The sequence below is a fragment of the Dermacentor variabilis genome, chromosome 7 (assembly GCF_050947875.1).
Source record: "Dermacentor variabilis isolate Ectoservices chromosome 7, ASM5094787v1, whole genome shotgun sequence".
NCBI classification, from domain to species: domain Eukaryota; kingdom Metazoa; phylum Arthropoda; class Arachnida; order Ixodida; family Ixodidae; genus Dermacentor; species Dermacentor variabilis.
The window spans coordinates 7,866,888-7,890,810 of NC_134574.1; the positions used below are offsets into that span (position 1 = coordinate 7,866,888).

General features: G+C 44.0%; 1 protein-coding gene across 2 annotated transcripts in view; it reads left to right on the plus strand.

The window, feature by feature from the left end:
• Window positions 1–22,683, plus strand: part of LOC142587300 (enolase-phosphatase E1-like) — a 236,306-nt gene extending 213,623 nt beyond the window's left edge. For both annotated transcript variants that reach the window (XM_075698177.1, XM_075698175.1), the window contains one exon: window positions 21,271–22,683. In XM_075698177.1, coding sequence (XP_075554292.1) covers window positions 21,271–21,398 — 128 coding nt within the window. In that variant the 3' untranslated portion in view covers window positions 21,399–22,683. The remainder of the gene's footprint in view (window positions 1–21,270) is intronic.
• The last annotated feature ends 1,240 nt before the right edge of the window (window positions 22,684–23,923 follow it).

Below are 23,923 nucleotides of genomic sequence, written 5' to 3' on the forward strand. Positions count from 1 at the left end.
GAGCGTACCAGACGTCTGTCTTCCTCGGGTAGCTGCGCTGGGCGACGGGTGGGTGTGCTGGCAACGGCGGCGGTGGATGACGGAATTGCGGTGTTACAGGGCTCTGGCGCGGTCGTGGAGGGGGACCTTGCTGGCGTGCGACGGCAGCGTAGGTCATCGCTTCCGGCTGGGGCTGCAGCAATTGTGGTTGCACCTCAGGAACTCCAAGTGATCGCTGAACCTCTTTCACGATGTTGGCGATCGAGGCCACTTGAGGTTGCGACGAAGGCAAGACCTTGCACAGTTCTTCACGCACAACGGCCCTGATGGTCTGTTGAAGGTTGTCAGAACTCAGTCTTTGGATGGCGCACTGCGGCGAGAGCACCTGGCGGTTATTTTGCTGAGTGCGCATTTCCAGAGTTTTCTCTATCGTCGATGCCTCTGCAGAAAACTCAGCTACGGTCTTTGGCGGGTTGCGAATCAGTCCAGCGAAAAGTTGTTGCTTGACACCCTGCATCAGGAAGCAGACTTTTTTCTCCTCCAACATTTCCGGTCGGCGTGCCGGAAAAGACGGCCCATTTCCTCCCCGATGATCGCTATGGTCTCATTGGGAAGCTGTACTTGGGTTTCTAGTAGCGCTTAAGCGCACTCTTTACGCACGACGCTTGTGAATGTTTTCAGGAAGCCACTTCGGAACAGGTCCCACGTCATTAAGGTGGCTTCTCGATTCTCAAACCACGTTCAGGTCGCATCTTTCATTGCGAAAGAGACATGTCGCAGCTTGTCGTCGCTGTTCCAGCTGTTAAATGTAGCGACCCTCTCATACATCTCCAGCCAGCTTTCCGGGTCCTCAAATGTAGAACCACGGAACGTCGGTGGCTCCCTGGGCTACTGCAGAACTATTGGGGACGCTGTGGCTGCCATTTGGGCTGTCTTCTTGGTCGTCTCTGGACGATCTTCTTTGACGATCTTCTTGATCGTTTCTGGTAGAAGTCCGTGTTCCGGGGGCAGCGGCTGTAGTCAGCGGCTTGCTTGATGTTCCGGGACAACGTTGGTGTTGTCTTTGCGGTCCGGGCTTGGATTACGGCTTGTCGGGGGCGTCCGGTACATCAACGTAAAGCACGTCCACCATATGTCACGTAGCACTGACGGTAAAGAAGCCAGCAAAACTGTGATGAACGAAACTAGCGTTTTATTGGGTGAACTTGTGCCCTTAAAAGCAGGCTACACTCAAAGAGCAACAATAGTGGCGAACACACTCGGCGATCATGAAAATTTGATCAGCAGGTCAAGCGCGTCAGTGTTTATACATCCGTCGTCGAATGCTTCAGAGTAATCGCTGGGACTTGCATGTCTCCCACAAAGTTCTACACTATTCATGTCACGCATACATGCAACCAGATTACACAAGGTTTGGTGACAGACAGCGAATGGAACCATTGATAACATTCCAGAAACTTCCTATATATGCAGCTGCGTCCTGCGCTGTGCGATAACATTTGTTAGGCGGTGACAAATGTTAGGCGGTAACATTTGTTAGGCGGTCACCCGGAAAAGATAAACAAGTACACGTGTCAATATGCATCTATGAGCTGGAAACACTTCGTGATGTTCGCACAGCACATTACATTAAAAATTAAAATGCGACGCACATGCTAGCTGCCGTGCACCGCCCCCTTCAAAAGCTGCAGAAGCTGCATGGATAGATAAAACAGTGCAGTGGGTTGCGCCACCAAGCTCTTGTTATTATACTGCCTAATGTCCTACCTAGGTTAAACAAGAAAAGAAAAAAAAAACTGAACTCCCACAACCAAACTTTCTGATCCCCTATTACGAATTGCACTTTTGTACGTCTCCGTTTTTTTTAATCGTTTTCCTACTTTTCTTCCACCAATACTCCAATCGCCTCTTACTAATCCCTATGCGGACATGTTTACTTTTCCACTGCTCTCGCTGAGCCCAAGGGCTTAAGGAGGCCAGTGGTGCCTAAATCGACTGTTGGGCAGATGTCTACACATTCTAATAAAACATGCTCCATAGTTTCCCTAGCTTTACCACGGCAAGCACATGCTTCTTATATCTCGCTTTATAGGTACATGTTTTAAGGCATCCCGATCTCACTCCGAAAAGTAATGAGCTTCCCTTTGAGTTATCATAAATTGTTTTTTTGTTTTTTTTGTTTTTTTCCTCTTAAGTGGTTACTCATGGCAAGTTTCTTTTCCATTGCCGCCACCCCTGAGATTATTCCAGCCTCTGACTTTTCGCTTAACGTTCTTTGGTGCTGTGTTGCCCACCCTACATGCCGCATACTTGCTGGTAAGCTTCCTAGTTATCAATCATTTTCCTGTACAAATACCTCAACACTCTCTCAGCCCATTTAATTTCTTCCATATTCCTTAGTCGTTCTTCATACTCAATTTTACTGCAAGCTTCCCTCACTTCAAAACCAGTCCAGCCCATATCCCCCTGCACAGCTTCATTTGTAGTCTTCCTGTGAGTGCCCAATGCGAGGCGTCCCACTGATCTTTGGTTCCCGTCGAGTCCTGATTGTCCCGATTTAAAGTCCTGAGTCCTGATTTAAAGCAAACCGCATTTCCAAAAGTAAGTCCTGGAACCATTACCCCTTTCCACATACCTTGGAGGACCTCGTACCTATTGTATCCCTATAGCGCTCTGTGCTTCATTATGGCTGCATTTCTCTTCCCCTTGACTGTTATGGTTTTTTCCTGTGTTTCCATATATCCGTTGCCTTCATTTATCCATATACCAAGGTATTTATACTCTGTTACCCGAGGTATTTCTTGGCCCTGTATCTCCACTGTCTGTTCACTGTTTTCATCGAATACCATAAGACCTGATTTTCTAACACTAAATTTTAAACCTAAATTGTTGCCTTCCTGTCCACAGATATTAGCAAGATGTTGCAAATCACTTTGCTTGTTAGCTAGCAAGACAATGTCGTCCGCATAAAATAAACCTGGAAACTGCTGCTCAACTACAGTACCTGCCTGTTTGTATGAGAGATTAAACCCGATATTACTTCCTTCTAGCGCCCTCTCCATCCTCACCATGTACATCATAAACAGCAGTGGGGATAATGTGCACCCCTGCCTGAGTCCCTTGTTATGAACTTTCTCCTAGCTTCTCATCCCTTTCCATTCAACGCAAATGGTATTTTCTAGGTAAACCTCTCTCAAAAGCTGTAGACAATCGTCACCTAAGCCTTCCCCTTGCAGAATATCTCACAAAATGTTGCGGTCTACATTGTCATAGGCTCCTGTGATGTCTAAGAAGGCTACATATAATGGTCTGCTTTCTATTTTTGACATTTCAATACACTGAGTATGAACAAATAAGCTATCACCTTAGTGTTGAAACAATGAACGACAATCTTGTGGGCATCATTAAGGAGTGTGCAATAGAAGTCAGTGGTAACTCCTTTAGACAGGATACCAGTAAGCTATCGCAGGAGACAAAATATCTGATCAAGAAGTAAGTATGAAATGTATGAAATGTATCAATGTATGAAAGCCTCTAGCCCTACAGCTAGAATAGAAATGGCAGAACTTTCGAAGTTAATCAACAAGCGTAAGACAGCTGACATAAGGAAGCAAATATGGATAGAATTGAACATGCTCTCAGGAACGGAGGAAGCCTAAAAGCAGTGAAGAAGAAACTAGGAATTGGCAAGAATCAAGAATCAAATGTATGCCTTAAGAGATAAAGCCGGCAATATCATTACTAATATGGATGAAATAGTTCAAGTGGCTGAGGAGTTCTATAGAGATTTATACAGTACCAGTGGCACCCACGACGATAATAGAAGAGAGAATAGTCTAGAGGAACTTGAAATCCCACAAGTATTGCCGGAAGAAGCAAAGAAAGGCTTGGGAGCTATGCAAAGGGGGAAGGCAGCTGGGGAGGATCAGGTAACAGCAGATTTGTTGAAGGATGGTGGGCAGATTGTTCTAGAAAAACTCCCCGCAGGGGCGTCTGCGTCAGCAGGCGTTTGGTGTGCTGCAACACCACGTACCCGAGCACACGAGGGTTGGACCCTCCTGCGTGCTGCCGTGCGCGGCTTAGCCGTGTCTGGGGAAAGGGGGATCCTGGAGGTTGAGCTGATGCTGGGTGTTTGGACCTTTATGGCCCCCCGGCGGAGGCAACACACCTCTTCGGCCTCTGCTTCACATAGACGGGACCCCCGGACTGACCCACCCGGGGGAAATCGGCAGTCACCTCTTCCTGTCTCTCTCTTCTCAAACCTTCGTCTTTATCTCTCACTTTATATCTTTCCTGTCTTCTTCTCTCTTCCGTTTACTTCCTTTCTCCACGGCGGCAAGGGTTAACCTTGTGTGGATATCCTACCTTGGGTACACCATATTGAGTTATAGTGATGGCGTACGGCTCGAGTCATGCAGGCTTATACACAAGCTCTGCCGCGTCCCCTCGTTGGGCTCCGTGGTGGGCGGTCGGCGCTGTTGCCGAACACACACACTTTCCTATGGCAGCTCAAATCTCTGTTGTCCATGATCGGCGTCTGAAAAGATGCCGCACCGAAGTACCATTTCAATTCTCCTTTCGAAGCAATGCTCCATCGTTCCCGAAATACTATGTAGTCCGCAGTGAAAGCAACACGCCTGTTCGAAAACACTCTCCATTCCTGGTAGCCAAATGCCTGAAAGATAAAATCGGACAGACATACAAAGCCTCCAAAATGTCTAGCGGGGTCCTCCTCCTAGAACTAAATAACAAAGATCAAGCAGATAAGCTGTCTGAACTTACCAGTATTGGCGAGGCGACAGTGACTGTTTCAGCCCACAGAACACTTAATACAAGCAGGGGAGTAATATCTGAAGAAGACTTTATTGGTTTAAGCGACGAGGAACTGCTGGAAGGTTTCCAGGAACAAAATGTCACCAAAGTACAAAGAATAGTAATCCGCAGAAACGACCATGAAATCCCCACCAAACATGTTATACTCACCTTCGGAACAAGCGTAATGCCTACTTCACTCGATGCAGGTTATGTTAGAGTCAATGTAAGACCATATATCCCGAACCCCAGACGATGTTTTAAGTGTCAAAGGTTCGGACATGCTTCACATGCATGCTGAGGCCAAGCAACTTGTGCTAAATGCAGCTCAAATGATCACCAATCTGACAACTGCACCTCTTCGCCAGATTGTGTTAACTGCAAGGGAGATCACCCAGCTTATTCGCGGTCCTGCCCTTGCTGGAAAAATGAAAAAGAAGTCATTGCACTAACTGTTAAAGAAAAAATCTCGTTCTTCGAAGCCAGAAAAAGACTGTCGTACCTTCCCCGAAGAAGTTATGCCGATGTGACGCAGGCGGGGGCAGCGTCGCAGAGGCCTCCGGAGTCCTCCGAGCCCAAGCGCAGTGGTGCCGCAGTGACTCCTCCCGCCCCCGTGGTGGAAGCAGTCAGTACTGCTCCACCCTCTTCGACGGCCCTGCAGACACCAGTCCTGCAGGGCCCTGAAATCAAATGAACCCCAAGGCCCGAGGCACGTGTCTCGGCGCCTAACTCTCGGTCCTCCAGCGCCTCAGAGAGAGCGATGGAGGTCGACACAAAAACCCCAGTGTCATTGACACTGAAGGACAAGCACTCTCTCGAGTGCGCTAAGAAGGACAAAATCCCCATAACAACTCAAAATAAGAAAGCATTAACCTAAAGGTTATCGCTCATTGGTATTAGCCTTTTTAAATACCATGTCACCTATACCTCACCTCTTAATTTTTCCGTAGTGCCATTTCTTATCTTTCCATTTTAAGATGACTTTTATTATCCACTGGAATTGTAGAGGGCTTTTACGCAACTTAGGTGACATTAAAGACATGTTAATAAACTTCTCTCCTGTGGCCCTGTGCTTACAGGAAACAAACCTGGGCGAAAAACACAAAAACATTTTGAAAGGTTTCACTGTTGTACGGCGCGATCGTACTCAGGCGAACCGGCTGTCAGGTGGTGTAGCCATTGTCCTGCCAGGTGGTATAGCAGCCAGAGAAGTTCCTATTAACACTCACATAGAAGCCGTTGCTGTCACCGTTTTAGCTCACAAAACCATCACCATTTGTTCAGCATACATTCCCCTGCATTCACATTTTACCGTAAGAGACCTAGAGTTAATTTTAAACCAGCTACCTGAACCATTTTTAATAGGCGGTGATTTTAATTCACATAACACATTATGGGGTAGTAAAACTACTGACAACAGGGGTCAAACGCTTGAAGATTTTATCCTAACAAATGACATATGCCTTTTAAACACCGGTGCAGCGACTTACTGCTCCCCAAGCACAGGAGCTACGAGTTGCTTAGACCTGGCGTTGTGCTCTCCGTCTCTCTTTGGCGATTTTCAATAGAGTGTTATTGACAACCCCTATGGTAGTGACCATATGCCTGCTATTATTAAAAGAACATCTCCTTCTCCTACCATACCATTAAGACCACCCCGTTAGAAACTCGATCTAGCAGACTGGCCTCTTTTTACAGAGAAGGCCACTCTGGATAACATATCAGATGAGCTAACAATAGACGAAATGAATGAGAAAATCACCGCCTGTATACTTGCTGCAGCAGCAGAAACAATCCCACAATCGTCTGGCTTCCTAAGAAAAAACCTAAAACCCTGGTGGACGAAAGAATGTACGCAAACAAAAAAACTACAAAACAAAGCGTGGGGTATCTTTCGGCGATACCCAACACAAGATAATCTACTCTCTTTCAAAAAAGCAAAAGCCAGGTACACACGCACACAAGCGGAAAGACAGTCCTGGAAAAATTATGTCTCGTCTATAAATAGCTCAATAACATCCAAACGAATGTGGGATCAGGTTCGTAAGTTTAGAGGCGACTACGCTTCTTACACTATCCCCGTCCAGGCATCCTCCAGGCACGCAAACAAATATAGAAGAACAAGCACACATTTTAGAGCAACATTTCCGTGATATATCAAGCTCAGAGAACTACTCTGCTGCATTTCTAAAACATAAGCAATTAGCAGAAAAACTAAAGCTTCCGACCACAGGAAGTTCAGAAAGACTGTATAATGCCGCTTTAACACTTCCAGAAATCAACAGAGTCCTTACTAGTGGCAAAAAAACAGCACCCGGTCCGGATAGGGTACACTATGCATTGCTAGCTCACCTATCCCCTAAAGAAGTTGAGACCTGGGAAATGGGAAATCTGAATGGGAAAAATGCCCAAAGAGTGGAAGAAAGCTATCATCATCCCATTCTTGAAAGCTGGAAAACCTCCCACAACAGCAACCAGTTATAGACCCATAGCACTCACAAGTTGTCTTGCAAAGTCCTATGAAGCCATTATCAACATAAGATTGACATACGTCCTTGAAACAGAGAACATGCTAGATAACCATCAGTGTGGATACAAGAAAGGTTGCTCCACAATAGACCACCTAGTCCGGCTAGAAGACGAGATACGTGCGGCCTTTCTACACAAGCAATATTGTCTGACAGTTTTCTTTGATCTTGAAAAGGCATACGACACAACATGGAGGTTTGGTATCTTAAGGGACTTAGCAGATTTAGGAATCCGAGGTAGAATGCTGAAATGTCTAGCCGATTTCATGTCGGACCGAACATTCCAGGTGCGTTTAGGAACGGCGCTGTCACGTGTATTCATTCAGGAAAATGGTGTGCCACAAGGATGCGTACTAAACACAACACTCTTTATAGTAAAGATGAACTCTGTTAACAAAGTCATTCCCCCCTCTGTTATGCACTCCATATATGTCGATGATCTGCAAATAGCTTGCCGCGCCTCAAACTTACGAACATGTGAAAGGCAGCTCCAGATAATTAATAAACTAACCGAATGGGCTGAGAAAAATGGCATCCGCTTCTCTACCCAAAAAACCATTACAGTGCTATTCTCGCAAAAACGAGGATTGTACTTAGAGCCGGTTCTAAAATTGTATGATGTCACGCTGCCGGTAAAACAAGAATATAAATTCTTGGGAGTAATCTTTGACAAAAAACTAAACTTCCTAGCCCACATTAAAACCCTAAAGATTAAGGCAAATAAAGCATTGAATATTCTGAAAGTTTTATCTCATAAGCACTGGGGTTCCGACCGAACCTGTCTTTTACGTATTTGCCGGTCTCTTGTGCATAGCCTTTTAGAATATGGCTCCGTGGTTTACGGATCAGCCAGGCAGTCCTACATCCAACTACTTGATCCAGTACATAACCTTGGATTGCGACTGGCAAGTGGTGCCTACAGAACGTCACCCATTCAAAGTTTATATGTTGAGTGTAACCAACCCTCATTACAGCAGTGCAGAGCATTACTAACATTCTCTTACCTACTCAGAATTCAGTCATCACCGCAACACATATGCTACAACATCCTCACACAGTGCAACTCACGCTTACACTACACAAATAAACCGAACATGATTAGGCCACTTGTCCTGCGGTATGAGCAATACTGTCGGGACTATGACATCCCCCACGAAGTCCTCCAGGTTGCCAAGAAACCACAACAGTTGGCCCCGTGCTACAATTTCACGCAGTTGTGCGACTGGACATTAACACATTTAAAGAAAAGAAACACTCCACACGAACACATCATACGAGAATTCCGTGCTCTTCAGGACAAGTATCAAAATCACATGGAATTCTACACGGATGGCTCCAAAACAAAAGAACACGTGGGTGTAGGGGCCGTTACAGAAAACTGGGAAACAAGTATCCGTCTACCAATACATGCTTCTGTTTTCACTGCTGAAGTTTATGCTGTATGGGTTGTATGTAGTTAAAAAGATTATCACTGGCAAGCACAAAAACACAGTAATATACACTGATTCCTTAAGTACACTGAAGGCTCTAAATCTAAAATCTGCGTGTGAACCCCTGTTAGGGGACATACTAAACGTGGTTGCGCTCAACAAATATGGGAGATCAATCCGCTTCTGCTGGCTACCAAGTCATGTTGGGATACCTGGTAACGAATCAGCTGATAGATGTGCATCGATGGCAGTTTTAAAAGACATAATAAACACAACACTTCCATATAAAGATAGTATCCGTGCCATTAGGAAGGCCTTAAGGTCAAAGTGGCAACACGAATGGGACCATTGTAGAGAAAACAAACTATATCTCACTAAACCGGGTGGAAGTCGTGCAACCATCAGGAGCGCTTCTTTGAAGTAGTTCTATGCCGACTATGCATTGGGCACACGCATCTCACACACAATTATCTACTTAAAAAAGAAGACGTGCCAACATGTGAAAAATGCCAAGAACAACTAACAGTCATGCATACACTACTCACATGCACACACATTGAAGTACAAAGACGAAACTTTTTGCACAACCTATATCAAATGCACATACCTTTACATCCTGCTTTAATGTTAGGAGATGATTCGATAATCCCATTACCAGACCTGCATAAATTCCTAGACGACACTGGCTTTTTAAACAAAATATAGATTAACACGGCCTTTCTCCTTTTAAATAGTATTATAAAACACCTCGTGTTTGGCGCAGCCTAGCCTTAGCCACTTTTGCACCACTAAACCACATTTAACTAACTGTTCTAGAAAAACTGGCCATCCTGTATACACAATGCCTCATGGCCTCGAGCGTACCGGAATCTTGGAAGAACGCTAACATAATCCTAATCCATAAGAAAGGGGATGCCAAAGACTTGAAAAATTATAGACCGATCAGCTTACTGTCCGTTGCCTACAAACTATTTACTAAGGTAATCGCAAATAGAATCAGGAACACCTTAGACTTCTGTCAAGCAAAGAACCAGGCAGGATTCCGTAAAGGCTACTCAACAATATACCATATTCACAATATCAATCAGGTGATAGAGAAATGTGCGGAATATAACGAACCCTTATATATAGCTTTCATTGATTACGAGAAAGCGTTTGATTCTGTCGAAACCTCAGCAGTGATGGAGGCATTACGGAATCAGTGTGTAGACGAGCCGTATGTAAAAATACTGAAAGATATCTATAGCGGCTCCACAGCCACTGTAGTCCTCCATAAAGAAAGCAACAAAATCCCAATAAAGAAAGGCGTCAGACAGGGAGATACGATCTCTCCAATGCTATTCACAGGGTGTTTACAATAGGTATTCAGAGACATGGATTGGGAAGAATTGGGGATAAAAGTTAATGGAGAATACCTTAGTAACTTGTGATTTGCTGATGATATTGCCTTGCTTAGTAACTCAGGCGACCAAATGCAATGCATGCTTGCTGACCTGGAGAGGCAAAGCAGAAGAGTGGGCCTAAAAATTAATCTGCAGAAAACTAAAGTAATGTTTAACAGGCTCGGAAGATAACAGCAATATACAATAGGTAGCAAGGCGCTGGAAGTGGTAAGGGAATACATCTACTTAGGACAGGTAGTGACGGCGGATCCGGATCATGAGACGGAAATAATCAGAAGAATAATAATGGGCTGGGGGTGCGTTTGGCAGGCATTCTCAGATCATGAACAGCAGGTTGCCATTATCCCTCAAGAGAAAAGTGTATAATAGCTGTGTCTTACCAGTACTCACCTACGGGGCAGAAACCTGATGGCTTACAAAAAGGGTTCTACTTAAATTGAGGACGACGCAACAAGCTATGGAAAGAAGAATGATGGGTGTAGCGTTAAGGGATAAGAAAAGAGCAGATTGGGCGAGGGAACAAACGCGAGTTAATGACATCTTAGTTGAAATCAAGAAAAAGAAGTGGGGGCATGGGCAGGACACGTAATGAGGAGGGAAGATAACCGATGGTCATTAAGGGTTACGGACTGGATCCCGAGGGAAGGGAAGCGTAGCAGGGGGGCAGAAAGTTAGGTGGGCGGATGAGATTAAGAAGTTTGCAGGGACGACATGGCCACAATTAGTACATGACCGGGGTTGTTGGAGAAGTATGGGAGAGGTCTTTGCCCTGCAGTGGGCGTAACCAGGCTGATAATCATGATCATCATCATCTAAGTGCCTACCTATTCTGAAGCCATTCTGAAGTTCCCCAAAATGCCATCATTCTCTGCCCATGCTTGAAGCTTTCATTTGATTGCCTGCATTACTAGCTTGTATATTGCTGGTGTAATGGTCAGCAGTCTATACGACTGAATTCTATCTTTCTCCCCCTTACCTTTATAAATTAAATTCATTCTACTTTTTCGCCAACTGTATGGTATTTGTCTATCTTTTAAATTTCTTTACTCTGCTTTCACCAGAGCTTCTTTACTTTTTTTTCCTAGTTCAATAATCAGCCTAATGGGAACCTCGTCTAGCCCTGTGGCTGTGCGCTTAGGAATTTTCTTTTCAGCTTTCTTTTAGGTGAAATTTGTCAGCACCAGCTCCTTTTCCCGCTGGGTCTCTTTCATGCTTTTTTTTCTTCAAATACAACCTCATCATTTCCTTGGAAAGATTCAGCTGTTATTTTTTGGATGTAATTTATTGGCGCTTCTCCTTCCAGTCTGTTTTCATCTTCGTCTAAGATGTGTTGTTGTATTGTTGTTGACTTCCTGCCTGATAATTTTATGTGGTTTCAAAATATTCTAGGTGCGGCCTTCTTTCTATTGCATATTTCTGATAACCAACGTTCGCTTTCACCTTTCGTCTTTGCTTGCACCAGTATTTGAACCATAGACTTTTTCTCCCGGTATATTTCCCATTTACTGGCTACTTCATCCTGTGGCAACTGTGCCTTCTTTGCCTGCTTGTGCTCTCGAGTTGCTTTCTGTCGTTCGGCGATCGCTTCTCGTGTCTCCCTGTTCCACTAGCTTTTCGGTTTATTTTTTCCTTTGCAACGAACATGTTGTTTCTCTTTCCGTATTTCTGTCATTATTACACTTAGAAGCTCATTATATTCCCACTCTTTATTTGGCCATTTGGCGAGTTCTTCCTCGACTCTAGTGCCTATATTTGTTGTTTGTTCAGCGTTCAAATTTGGACCGGCTATTTTGCACTCCTTGCTCTCATTTTCACCTACTTATCCCATTTTCAGAATGATGCGTTTATGGTCACTCCCTATGCTGCTATACCCTTCCTCATCAATGACCATTTCTCTAAACTTATGAATTTCTTCTGTCATCAGACAGTAATCAATGGTTGATTGCCAGTTTCCCACTTCCCACGTGATCTGCCCTTCACACTTAGGCCCTGTATTCACGATAATGAGGTTATGTTGCTCACAAAGGTCTAGCATTGACTTCCCGTTGTTGTCGGTATAGCCATCTAAATCCTGTATGTGGGCATTCATGTCACCTAGTGGGATTATGTCAGCACCATTCCCGAAACCCTAATATCAGTGCTTATGCATTCCACTAACTCATTATTCTTCCCTGTGCAATTATTGTCGGTCCACAAATACGTAACACCCAGCTAAGTTATTTTCCCACTTATTGTACCTGATAACCAAAGATGCTCTTGACATGTTGAATTTACTCTTTCCCATTTGGCTCCCTGATGGATGAGCATTCCGACTCCCCCTCCCTTTCTTTCGAACTTAGTTCTGTTGCACCCTTCCCAAACATAATTCTCAATCACGGGCGGCTCTTCCGAGTCTGTAAGGTGCGTTTCTGTAACCGCGTACACCCCTATTTGTTCTCTATGTAACTGCTCCTCAATCTCTGCCCACTTTTCCTTTCTTCTACCGCCCTGCATGTTTATGTAGCCTATTGCATGGCGAGCTCTATTTCTTGCTTTCCTCCTTTTCCTGTTATTTACGGCGATGCTATACTGAGTTTCCCTTAGGGCACTCTCTTCATTACTACCTATTCTGAATAATTTTGAACTTGAACTTTCAGAGACTGTCAAAACATTAGGTATTATCTTTCATCAACATATGCTGTGGGATTCTCAGATTGAAGAATTATGTATTAAACTAAGAAAAGCCCTAGGTATGCTAAGGAGGTGTCAGTCGTTTCTGCCGGTTCCCCAGACTTCATATTTTTAATGCGCTTTTTAGTTCCCACCTACGCTACTGCCAGTTGGTATGGGCATCTGGAACTCAAACATTAAAGAAAAAGATATATACACTTCAGAAGTGTGCTTTGCGGGCTCTTGCCAATTTAGGCTATAGAGATCCTACATCTCATTTATTTATGAAGTTTAAGGTTTTAAAATTCAGTGTTGCCTATGAACATCAATTGTTGTTGTCGTTAAGGTCAGAAATTCGTAGAAATAGCCTAAACATAAGAGGTTTAGCGCAATTACAGCCGAAAATTTCATTGCGTCCCATCAGAAATTCTGAACACTGGCACATTCCCCGAACACAAACGAACTATGGTCTCCAAATGTTAAAATTCACCATTCCACACGTACTCAATACATTCAAGCTTACCGAAGATCACTTGCGTGTCCTTTCAGGCAGGGAGCTATTCAACATGTTTACATAATCCGCTACAAGCCTAGAAAAATTCTAACTAGAGCCCTCCTTTCTGTTTACAGTATGTCTTACTGTTATGTTACCTTGCAATAATTTTCTTGTCGTTGGTTTTGGTTTTTTGTGCGTGAATGATTCATGTACTTTTAGGCACCTAAGGGTGCATGTAATTATGTATACTTGACAATTATTGTACACGTTTTATTTATTTATTTTTCTTTTTCTATCATACGTTAAGACTGCATGAAGGTTGCTGTGCTGTGGTTCTGCTGCCTTGTACGGATGGGAGGTGGGGCTAGTCAAGCTGCATTAGCGCAGCTTTTTTCCCACTTTCCACGCCACAACTGTTCTGTGTAAAAACACACTGTACTGTTGGTGGTGAAAATAAACTTCAACTTCAACCTCCTGAGTGCCCGTGGGCCCCCAAAAGAGCAACAGCACGGCCAGCAAGTCGCCAGCCCACTTCTCGTGCAAGCCTGTAATTAAAGTGGATCCCGTCTCGTTGAAAACCACCACACCTTCTCACTTCCGTTTACTTCGACAACCTCGAAGCCTTTCTCTCGGCTCATTTTCCATATCGCCTCATTAGCAGCCACTGCGGCTCTTTGTATGTGACTGTCACATACAGGCAACTCCGGCACCGTGCACACCGCGATCTGCACCTGAGGGGACAGCTCACGCATGTCGTCCACCACCTTCGCCAAGCGCTGGACTAGTCCTGTCCCTTTCCTGTTTAGGATGTCATTTAGCTCACCTGCTACTATGACAAGGTTGCGCACGTGGGCATTTTCTGTGAGCTTTGCTTTCGCTCGCTCTATGACAGAACGCAGTGTCTACCCCTGAAATGTCCCTACTACTACTCTTTTTATCGCCTTTCACCCTCTCCGCTATTGCTTGTGAGGACCGAGCCAAATTTGAGTCACCGGCAGTAATCACCATTTCACTCTCTCCTACCTCATCCTGCTTCCCTTTGTTCATTTCCGCGTGATTCGTACTTCACAAGGGGCATTGACCCATGCGCTCTTGCTTTTTTGCCCTGGCGGCCTCAAGGTAGGGAGCCGCTCTTTCCAGCTAACCGCTCACCACGTTGCAAGTGTTCCACATACTATGCTGGCACTCCGTCTCCTCTCGCATTGGGGGTCTGCGTTCCATTGTCACGACGATTCTCGTTCACAATGGCGGCCCTGTTCAGCTTTCCCTCAGCTTCTTCAAGACTTTTTTCAGGATACATTGTTGCGCCAAAAAAGGAAAATAAATACTTGGGAAGGAAGAGTACGAAACGACAGATTGAGCGCTGAACTTCACCTGATTTTATTCTTACAGCAGAGCAGGGAGAATGAACAAATGTGCATGCGTACATCAGTGTTGCCTAGAGCGATTGCAGTGATGTTTTTAGCAGTTGCAACTCGTTTTCAAACAGAAAAACAGACGTGTCACTAATACAACTCGTGTCTCTCTTTTTAATGTGATATGCCTCCAAAAGTTCTCTTGCTAACATATCACCACTCCTGCCAAGTAACTTTATCTCACGCAGCAGTGGCTGGCATCTGCCTTCCAGGCAAACCGTGCAATGCGCAGGTAAATGCGCATTACCTTTATTGATTACAGACAATTCATGCTCCCGCGCCCGGTCATTAACACATCTCCTCGTTTGTCCAACGTAGGATTTCCCAGATTTTAGCGGTATTTCGTATATAACGCCCGTCACACATTTGACGTAATGGCTAAAATGGCTAAACATGACCAAGTCATGTTGGGATACCTGGTAACGAATCAGCTGATAGATGTGCATCGATGGCAGTTTTAAAAGACATAATAAACACAACACTTCCATATAAAGATAGTATCCGTGCCATTAGGAAGGCCTTAAGGTCAAAGTGGCAACACGAATGGGACCATTGTAGAGAAAACAAACTATATCTCACTAAACCGGGTGGAAGTCGTGCAACCATCAGGAGCGCTTCTTTGAAGTAGTTCTATGCCGACTATGCATTGGGCACACGCATCTCACACACAATTATCTACTTACAAAAGAAGACGTGCCAACATGTGAAAAATGCCAAGAACAACTAACAGTCATGCATACACTACTCACATGCACACACATTGAAGTACAAAGACGAAACTTTTTGCACAACCTATATCAAATGCACATACCTTTACATCCTGCTTTAATGTTAGGAGATGATTCGATAATCCCATTACCAGACCTGCATAAATTCCTAGACGACACTGGCTTTTTAAACAAAATATAGATTAACACGGCCTTTCTCCTTTTAAATAGTATTATAAAACACCTCGTGTTTGGCGCAGCCTAGCCTTAGCCACTTTTGCACCACTAAACCACATTTAACTAACTGTTCTAGAAAAACTGGCCATCCTGTATACACAATGCCTCATGGCCTCGAGCGTACCGGAATCTTGGAAGAACGCTAACATAATCCTAATCCATAAGAAAGGGGATGCCAAGGACTTGAAAAATTATAGACCGATCAGCTTACTGTCCGTTGCCTACAAACTATTTACTAAGGTAATCGCAAATAGAATCAGGAACACCTTAGACTTCTGTCAAGCAAAGAACCAGGCAGGATTCCGTAAAGGCTACTCAACAATATACCATATTCACAATATCAATCAGGTGATAGAGAAATGTGCGGAATATAACGAACCCTTATATATAGCTTTCATTGATTACGAGAAAGCGTTTGATTCTGTCGAAACCTCAGCAGTGATGGAGGCATTACGGAATCAGTGTGTAGACGAGCCGTATGTAAAAATACTGAAAGATATCTATAGCGGCTCCACAGCCACTGTAGTCCTCCATAAAGAAAGCAACAAAATCCCAATAAAGAAAGGCGTCAGACAGGGAGATACGATCTCTCCAATGCTATTCACAGGGTGTTTACAATAGGTATTCAGAGACATGGATTGGGAAGAATTGGGGATAAAAGTTAATGGAGAATACCTTAGTAACTTGTGATTTGCTGATGATATTGCCTTGCTTAGTAACTCAGGCGACCAAATGCAATGCATGCTTGCTGACCTGGAGAGGCAAAGCAGAAGAGTGGGCCTAAAAATTAATCTGCAGAAAACTAAAGTAATGTTTAACAGGCTCGGAAGATAACAGCAATATACAATAGGTAGCAAGGCGCTGGAATTGGTAAGGGAATACATCTACTTAGGACAGGTAGTGACGGCGGATCCGGATCATGAGACGGAAATAATCAGAAGAATAATAATGGGCTGGGGGTGCGTTTGGCAGGCATTCTCAGATCATGAACAGCAGGTTGCCATTATCCCTCAAGAGAAAAGTGTATAATAGCTGTGTCTTACCAGTACTCACCTACGGGGCAGAAACCTGATGGCTTACAAAAAGGGTTCTACTTAAATTGAGGACGACGCAACAAGCTATGGAAAGAAGAATGATGGGTGTAGCGTTAAGGGATAAGAAAAGAGCAGATTGGGCGAGGGAACAAACGCGAGTTAATGACATCTTAGTTGAAATCAAGAAAAAGAAGTGGGGGCATGGGCAGGACACGTAATGAGGAGGGAAGATAACCGATGGTCATTAAGGGTTACGGACTGGATCCCGAGGGAAGGGAAGCGTAGCAGGGGGGCAGAAAGTTAGGTGGGCGGATGAGATTAAGAAGTTTGCAGGGACGACATGGCCACAATTAGTACATGACCGGGGTTGTTGGAGAAGTATGGGAGAGGTCTTTGCCCTGCAGTGGGCGTAACCAGGCTGATAATCATGATCATCATCATCTAAGTGCCTACCTATTCTGAAGCCATTCTGAAGTTCCCCAAAATGCCATCATTCTCTGCCCATGCTTGAAGCTTTCATTTGATTGCCTGCATTACTAGCTTGTATATTGCTGGTGTAATGGTCAGCAGTCTATACGACTGAATTCTATCTTTCTCCCCCTTACCTTTATAAATTAAATTCATTCTACTTTTTCGCCAACTGTATGGTATTTGTCTATCTTTTAAATTTCTTTACTCTGCTTTCACCAGAGCTTCTTTACTTTTTTTTCCTAGTTCAATAATCAGCCTAATGGGAACCTCGTCTAGCCCTGTGGCTGTGCGCTTAGGAATTTTCTTTTCAGCTTTCTTTTAGGTGAAATTTGTCAGCACCAGCTCCTTTTCCCGCTGGGTCTCTTTCATGCTTTTTTTTCTTCAAATACAACCTCATCATTTCCTTGGAAAGATTCAGCTGTTATTTTTTGGATGTAATTTATTGGCGCTCCTCCTTCCAGTCTGTTTTCATCTTCGTCTAAGATGTGTTGTTGTATTGTTGTTGACTTCCTGCCTGATAATTTTATGTGCTTTCAAAATATTCTAGGTGCGGCCTTCTTTCTATTGCATATTTCTGAATACCAACGTTCGCTTTCACCTTTCGTCTTTGCTTGCACCAGTATTTGAACCATAGACTGCCTGCTTTCCCGGCTTTCTTGTAATGTATTGCCGGCTTTTTCTAATGCAAATACTATAATACCATAATAATGCAGAGCACGTGCCTCAGGATCCAAATCCTGAAAATGTCGCAAAGTAACTCTCACCAGTTTCAAAAGCAATCAATGCCGCGGAGACCTAAGGTATGACATGCTCTCGCATGCGCTCAACCACACGGCCATGCTCTCACTTTCATAGCAAACCACACCGAGTAAAACCACTAATAGCTATTAGTCTTGCGACCTCCAAGCTACCACTTAACATCCCATTCAACATCGCACCCGACATTCAACATCCCACCCGGCTGCAGGTGTTGAAGCACGTGGCGCGAAAGGACGCTCTAACCATCCTGCAAAACAAACGTATGCGAAACACACCTGCGCACACAAAATACGAGACAGAAGAAAAAAAAAGAAAATGACCCAATTACTATATAAAGGCTAAAAAAATCAGCAAATCAAAAACAAGCAAGCTCAAAGCATGCATGAAAACTTATGATTTCGTCGCCGCCACGAAGTCTCGAAATGCACGTCTATTCGCCACAAAATCTCAGCGCCCCCCCAAAAATGACGCTACTTGCAGCACATCAGCTGCAAGTAGCGCCATCTACAACTTTCATCGCTACTCTGTGCAGCCAGCCAGCTCCCTCCCATAGCACTACTCCCTTCTAGCCACCATAGTATTGGCGTGCGGCATGGCGTTACCGTAATGGCACTAAACACGCGATGCCACAAACAAAATGTTGTCTAGCCGCAGAGGCATCATGAAATGTTCATGCCAGGCGGGACTTCAGCATCGATGAGAAAAACGTCTGTTGTTGGAGGGGGCAATGGGAGACGCCTTTTGCGTGCGGCGCAACGAGGAGATGACAGCAATAAGGAAGATAAGTTTGCGATAACAGAGAGGAGCTGTTCACCGAGGTTGTGGCACATTTTGACACGTATGAGCCATGCTGCACTGTCTGTGCATGCGTGGACCCATGGACGCGTGGACCCGCGGACGAGTGGAAGCACGCGGACGCGTGCTTCCACTCGTCCACAAGCATACGAGGCTTGCAGCGATGATGATATAGAGTGAGCTCGGCATGTTCATAATAAATAAATGCTGTTTTCATTTTGTGAACACTGTCCTCACTTTTTTGTTCGGCTTACATTCAAGCTAAGTTTTTTCATTTTTTCTGGCTTCTGACATTTGGGGCTCGGCTTAAAATCGGGGCTGGCCTAGATTAGAGTAAATATCGCAATTGCTCCTCAACAAGCTCGATTCTATTTGTTAGGACAGAAATTTTTTGTTCCATGTTTATTTGAGATGTCTTGCTCTCAATAGTGGAGTGCATTTCGCCCTGGCCATCCAATAATTTATGCAGCATTTCGTTATCACTTGGCCCGAGGTTTCCTCGATATTGCCGTAGAGTGAAAGATAGCTAGGCAAACAAGGCACACAATTTGAATTACACTTGATACTCAGTGGGCAGATCAGCATTGCAATCATTTTCTCAAAGAACGCAGCGTGAGTAACTTGCAACACACGGCTGCAAAACAGGAAGCAAACTTTTGTGCGTTCGACGTGGCCTTAGAGAAAAAAGTTGATAAATTACTGCTATTCACCATCTGTGGAGACTTCGAAGTGCGCGGAGTTTTCAGATAAGCTTTAAATAGGCAGATCTTAAATAAAGAATTATCAATATATCAAACTATTTCGCGATCACTTTTGAGTTCGCTATAACTGGGATCGACGGTATGTACTTTGATGCTTTTCCTACAAAATTAAATTGAAGTAGGCTTGGCATTGAGATATTGTTGATCGACCCTTCATTGTGCCACTCAGTATCAAAAGCAAAGTATTGGCACAGTGGTATTGTAGTCTGCAGTGATGAAATTTCTGCACTTTTGCTTCCACAGAAATTATTGCTTAGTTGTTGTGGCTTATTTATAAATGAAAGGAACGACAGGCCTAAGGAAAGAGAACTTTGGTTCACTTTCTACTTAGTTGACATTTAAAGAGATCTACTCACCAGCCATTGCATTTACTCCTGTATAATGGTAAGGAAAGTAACACTCAGCGTCTCGAAAGAGTTGAAAGAAAGGACAGGTACCCTTTTGATTGAAACTGTGATCCCATTGACATACACCACTATGACATTCAACACAGATGTTCAGGGCAGTATTGTCATGCAGGTAAGTAAGCTTATCTTCAAAATAAAAAAAAAATTGGCAGAGACATTTAAGACTGCTTACATGTGGGAATGGGAAACATCATAGTCACTTTGGTGAACTTTTTTTTTTCTGCGCATTCCTTGCCCGTGCAAGCTCTTGCCTGAATTTAAGCTGTGCCTTGGTAAGGCCAAATGAAAATGTACTGAGCGTCTCAATGTGCTTGCTTGTCTGCAAGGAGTTAATAACCCGAAGGGCCGCTTAGTGGCGTTCAATTTTACATTAGTGCTTTTTATTTTATACACTCATCAAGTGCATGCACTAGGCCAGACCTTTAATCAGTGAACGAGATTTGACGTGTGCAGTGACACATGCAGTAGGCACACCTTTAGCCAACCAGAGCCATGGAGCTGCCGTGGTGTTGGGGAAGCGTGCTGATCTCGCAGCCTGGAGGCATGCGTTCGATTCCCACCAAGACCAAGATTTGCCAAATTTACTTTTCAAAGCCATTAATTACTTTGTTTACAGGAACCTCCCTTTTATATGTGGCCATTTTTATGACCGTCTTTTGGTAACGCCGATGCATTTTCGTATAATGGGGCACTAATGCTTTTGCATAAATGGAAAAGTGTTGCAGGGCCCCTTTATGTATTTCATTGACATGTTCCTTATGTTAGGCTGTTAAATACATATACGCAATGAATAGGCTTGTGTGTATATTGGTTATAGTTTAATATTCCATTGGATATCATGCTTTTTGGTATTCAGTTCATATCATGAGTGACATTGGGCTGCGCATCAAGCGAATGCGAAACTGCCCGTGACCTCAACCATCACGAAACATTAAGTAGACTGAAGCAAGACTGAGTAAAGTTCATGAATTCTTTTGTTCTGCTTGCATTTTTTTAAAAATGTCAGCATCTTGCGTTTTTGCATGAAAGGATCTGATTAATGGCAATTTGAAAATAAAGTTTTTTTCTTTTCTCTTTCCTTTTAATTAATGACCTTCTGGCTGTTGTGCTAAGGTTCCTTGTTTTAATAGGTAACTTTTTGAAAAATAAAAAGAAATATAATGCTATTTGGCACAATATCTAAACAGATCATAGCTGGTTCAACTTCAAATATGCATTCAGGTTATCTGTAATGAAAAAAAAAAGCAAGCACAAAGCATCATTCAGGTGCATACATATTTTCACATGGCAACATAACGTGGTATGTTATGTTTCATGGTTCCCGCACATTCAATAACCATTACAAAAACGGTCAGCAGACTGCCGCTGTTTTGTTCCCCCTTTCCAGAGGCCCAGGCTGCGTGCCGAGCTGGGTTTCAAGTGCGGCTTCTGGTGCGTCCAGGCAACAAGCCGCTCAGTGAAGATGAAAAGGCAGCCTATGGCCACATCACCTCCCTGGAACAGATTGAGCTGTGACACACCTGATATCATGATGGTGACTGGCGAGCGTGACCATCGCGACTGTGGCCAAAAATGTTTTGCATCTTTACACAGCTCAGCAGATAGCTGATAGCATTTTTGCCTTAGGCCAGCACGCACAACTTGATTTTCTTAAAGGGACGTTGAAGAGGTACTGATATAATATTTTCGACTATCCTTTCTTTCTGTGTGTGGGTTAGGTAAGGTACTTCTAAGCACCAGAAAAAATATAGTCAATTGCCTCTGAGCACCATTAATCATTTAATATTTTCAACTTGTATGTTGCTGCTCGTTACGAGAGTGAGTATTAGCCCCGAGATAGAGTTACTGTATATGCTACCAAAGGTAGTACCTTTGTTAGCATATACAGTAACTCTACCCCGAGAGCATTAAGGGCGCCCTCTCGCGTGTGACGTCAGTGGGGAGACTCCACTACCCACTACTGTGCCGTGCACTCGCTACGTGAAGACAACTTGAAGCTGTCAGCTGACCTGCTCTGCATGAGTTTTTGAAATGCGAGTCTGCAGACTTTTCTACCAGTATGTACGGAATGTTCTGCGACACTGTTCCCTGCGAAATAGATTGAAGTAGTCCATCACCATGCCCAGTGTAGATTGCTCCTGGTGTCGTCTGCTACTTATCGGTGTGCATACATGCGTGTATGGTCTTGGCTTCTCGCCATTGCTGTTCTGCTTTTGTGGCACACTCGTAATGATTTGTTGGCCTTTTTTTTTTGACAATGAACTGTGGTATTTGGCCTACAGAGCTTAGAGAGCTTGCACGGGGCTGGTCCCCATGCAAGCTCTCTAAGCTCTGTAGAATGACCAACCCTTATTCCTGCAAGGCACCGGCCTGTGCTACAAAACACGATGACAAATACGTAGAATGTCAGGCAGGAGTTGTTTATGAGATTCCTTTAGATTGTGGTAGAAAGTACGTGGGCCAAACAGAGCAGTGCCTGAATGACAGGCTGAGGCAACACAATAACAAAGTGAGCAATGGGAGGGAGGGCCACCTGGCAATTCATTGTAGAAATTGCAAATGTAAGCCAGACTTCCACGCCTGCGCTGTGGTTGCCAGAAGCCATGACAAATGGGTTAGATTAATAACTTAGGCCAAAAGAATCATTGAAGCAGCTGATAACTACGTAAGTGTTGCATGCATATCACTGTCACGCAAAGAACTGCTTTACCTGAACGCGAATGCACCCTGAGAAACTGTGATAGCGCTCCTAGTATAAATCAGTGGCGTTTTTTCCTGATTAAACATTGTTGGAAGTGGCGCCCTGTGTGTATGGGTGTTTCTTTGTCCTCCGTCATTTTAGCGCCTTCACTTCAGATCATGCTTAACCAACACGCCCAACTATCCATCCTAACTTTGAAGCTAGGTCAGGATGTCTTAGAACGCGGAGCTATAAAAAGAAATTTAACGAAGAAGACACATGTACTGTGCGTGGTAAATCTGTAGAAACAATAGAACACCTTATACTAAAATGTGATGTTATCCATCCCGATGTCGATGCAGGCACAGTCATGCGCCTGAGGCCGTAGGGTTTAGAGAAAACAATAGTCGTGTAAATAAATATGCGGTGGAAATTAGCAAAAAGTGATTGGAAGATTGGTGGCTCAAAAGCAGAGAGGTGACATAAGGTTAAAAGCGTAGGAAGACGTATTTAAAGAAAATGACTCAATTTATTAACTTACAACAGAGTTAAACAAAAATAAGAAGGTGAGCATGGTGGCAACTGCCATTACCCCGTTTCCTACCTACCTTCCATCCATCCATCCATGGGAAGCTGGTGCTGACCATCCGTGCGCAGTACAAAGCTCACAAATTCGTGTTTTCATCCGTGTTTGATTGCATTTGTGTTTTTCTCAGGCTTTTACAGGTATGCACCCCCATGCCTATCCATACCCCATGCAGTCTGTCCGGCCGTGCTGCCGGTGCGAAACTTGCGTTCGTATTTGATAGTACAAATGCAACTACGCATTGAGTGTTGCTGATTGTTGCGGTGTAGTTAAACATTTCACAAAATAGTCGCTTTCACGAAAGTGCCTGAAACTGTGAGAGTGACTTACGCTTCTATGCCATGTGGAACTTTGCCCCTGCAGTAAAGCCTTTTATTTCCACTGTTGAAACGGTCCAATGAATATAAGCCATGACTCGCAACACATTGATATTGAAAATATTAACCTCTTTATTTGCGCAGTGATAGGTGCATGCAGGTTGTGCAGAGCTTCACATTGCATACAGTTATACTTTTATATAACCATTTATAATGGTCCCAGATGTAACGATCTATCGGTTATAATGGCCACATTTCAGTGCATTTACAGTTTTCTAACCCTCCCTGTGGAAACTGCTCCCAGATATAACGAACGCATTTTAAATCCCTGTACTGCTACAATGAATGCTTGGAACCTGGTCACGATAAAAAGAGGTCACAGCAAAATGCCAAAGCACGGAAGCGTGACCAAACTTGGCGCCGTGCGCCTCGCTCCAGTCTAACCGCGACGATACCA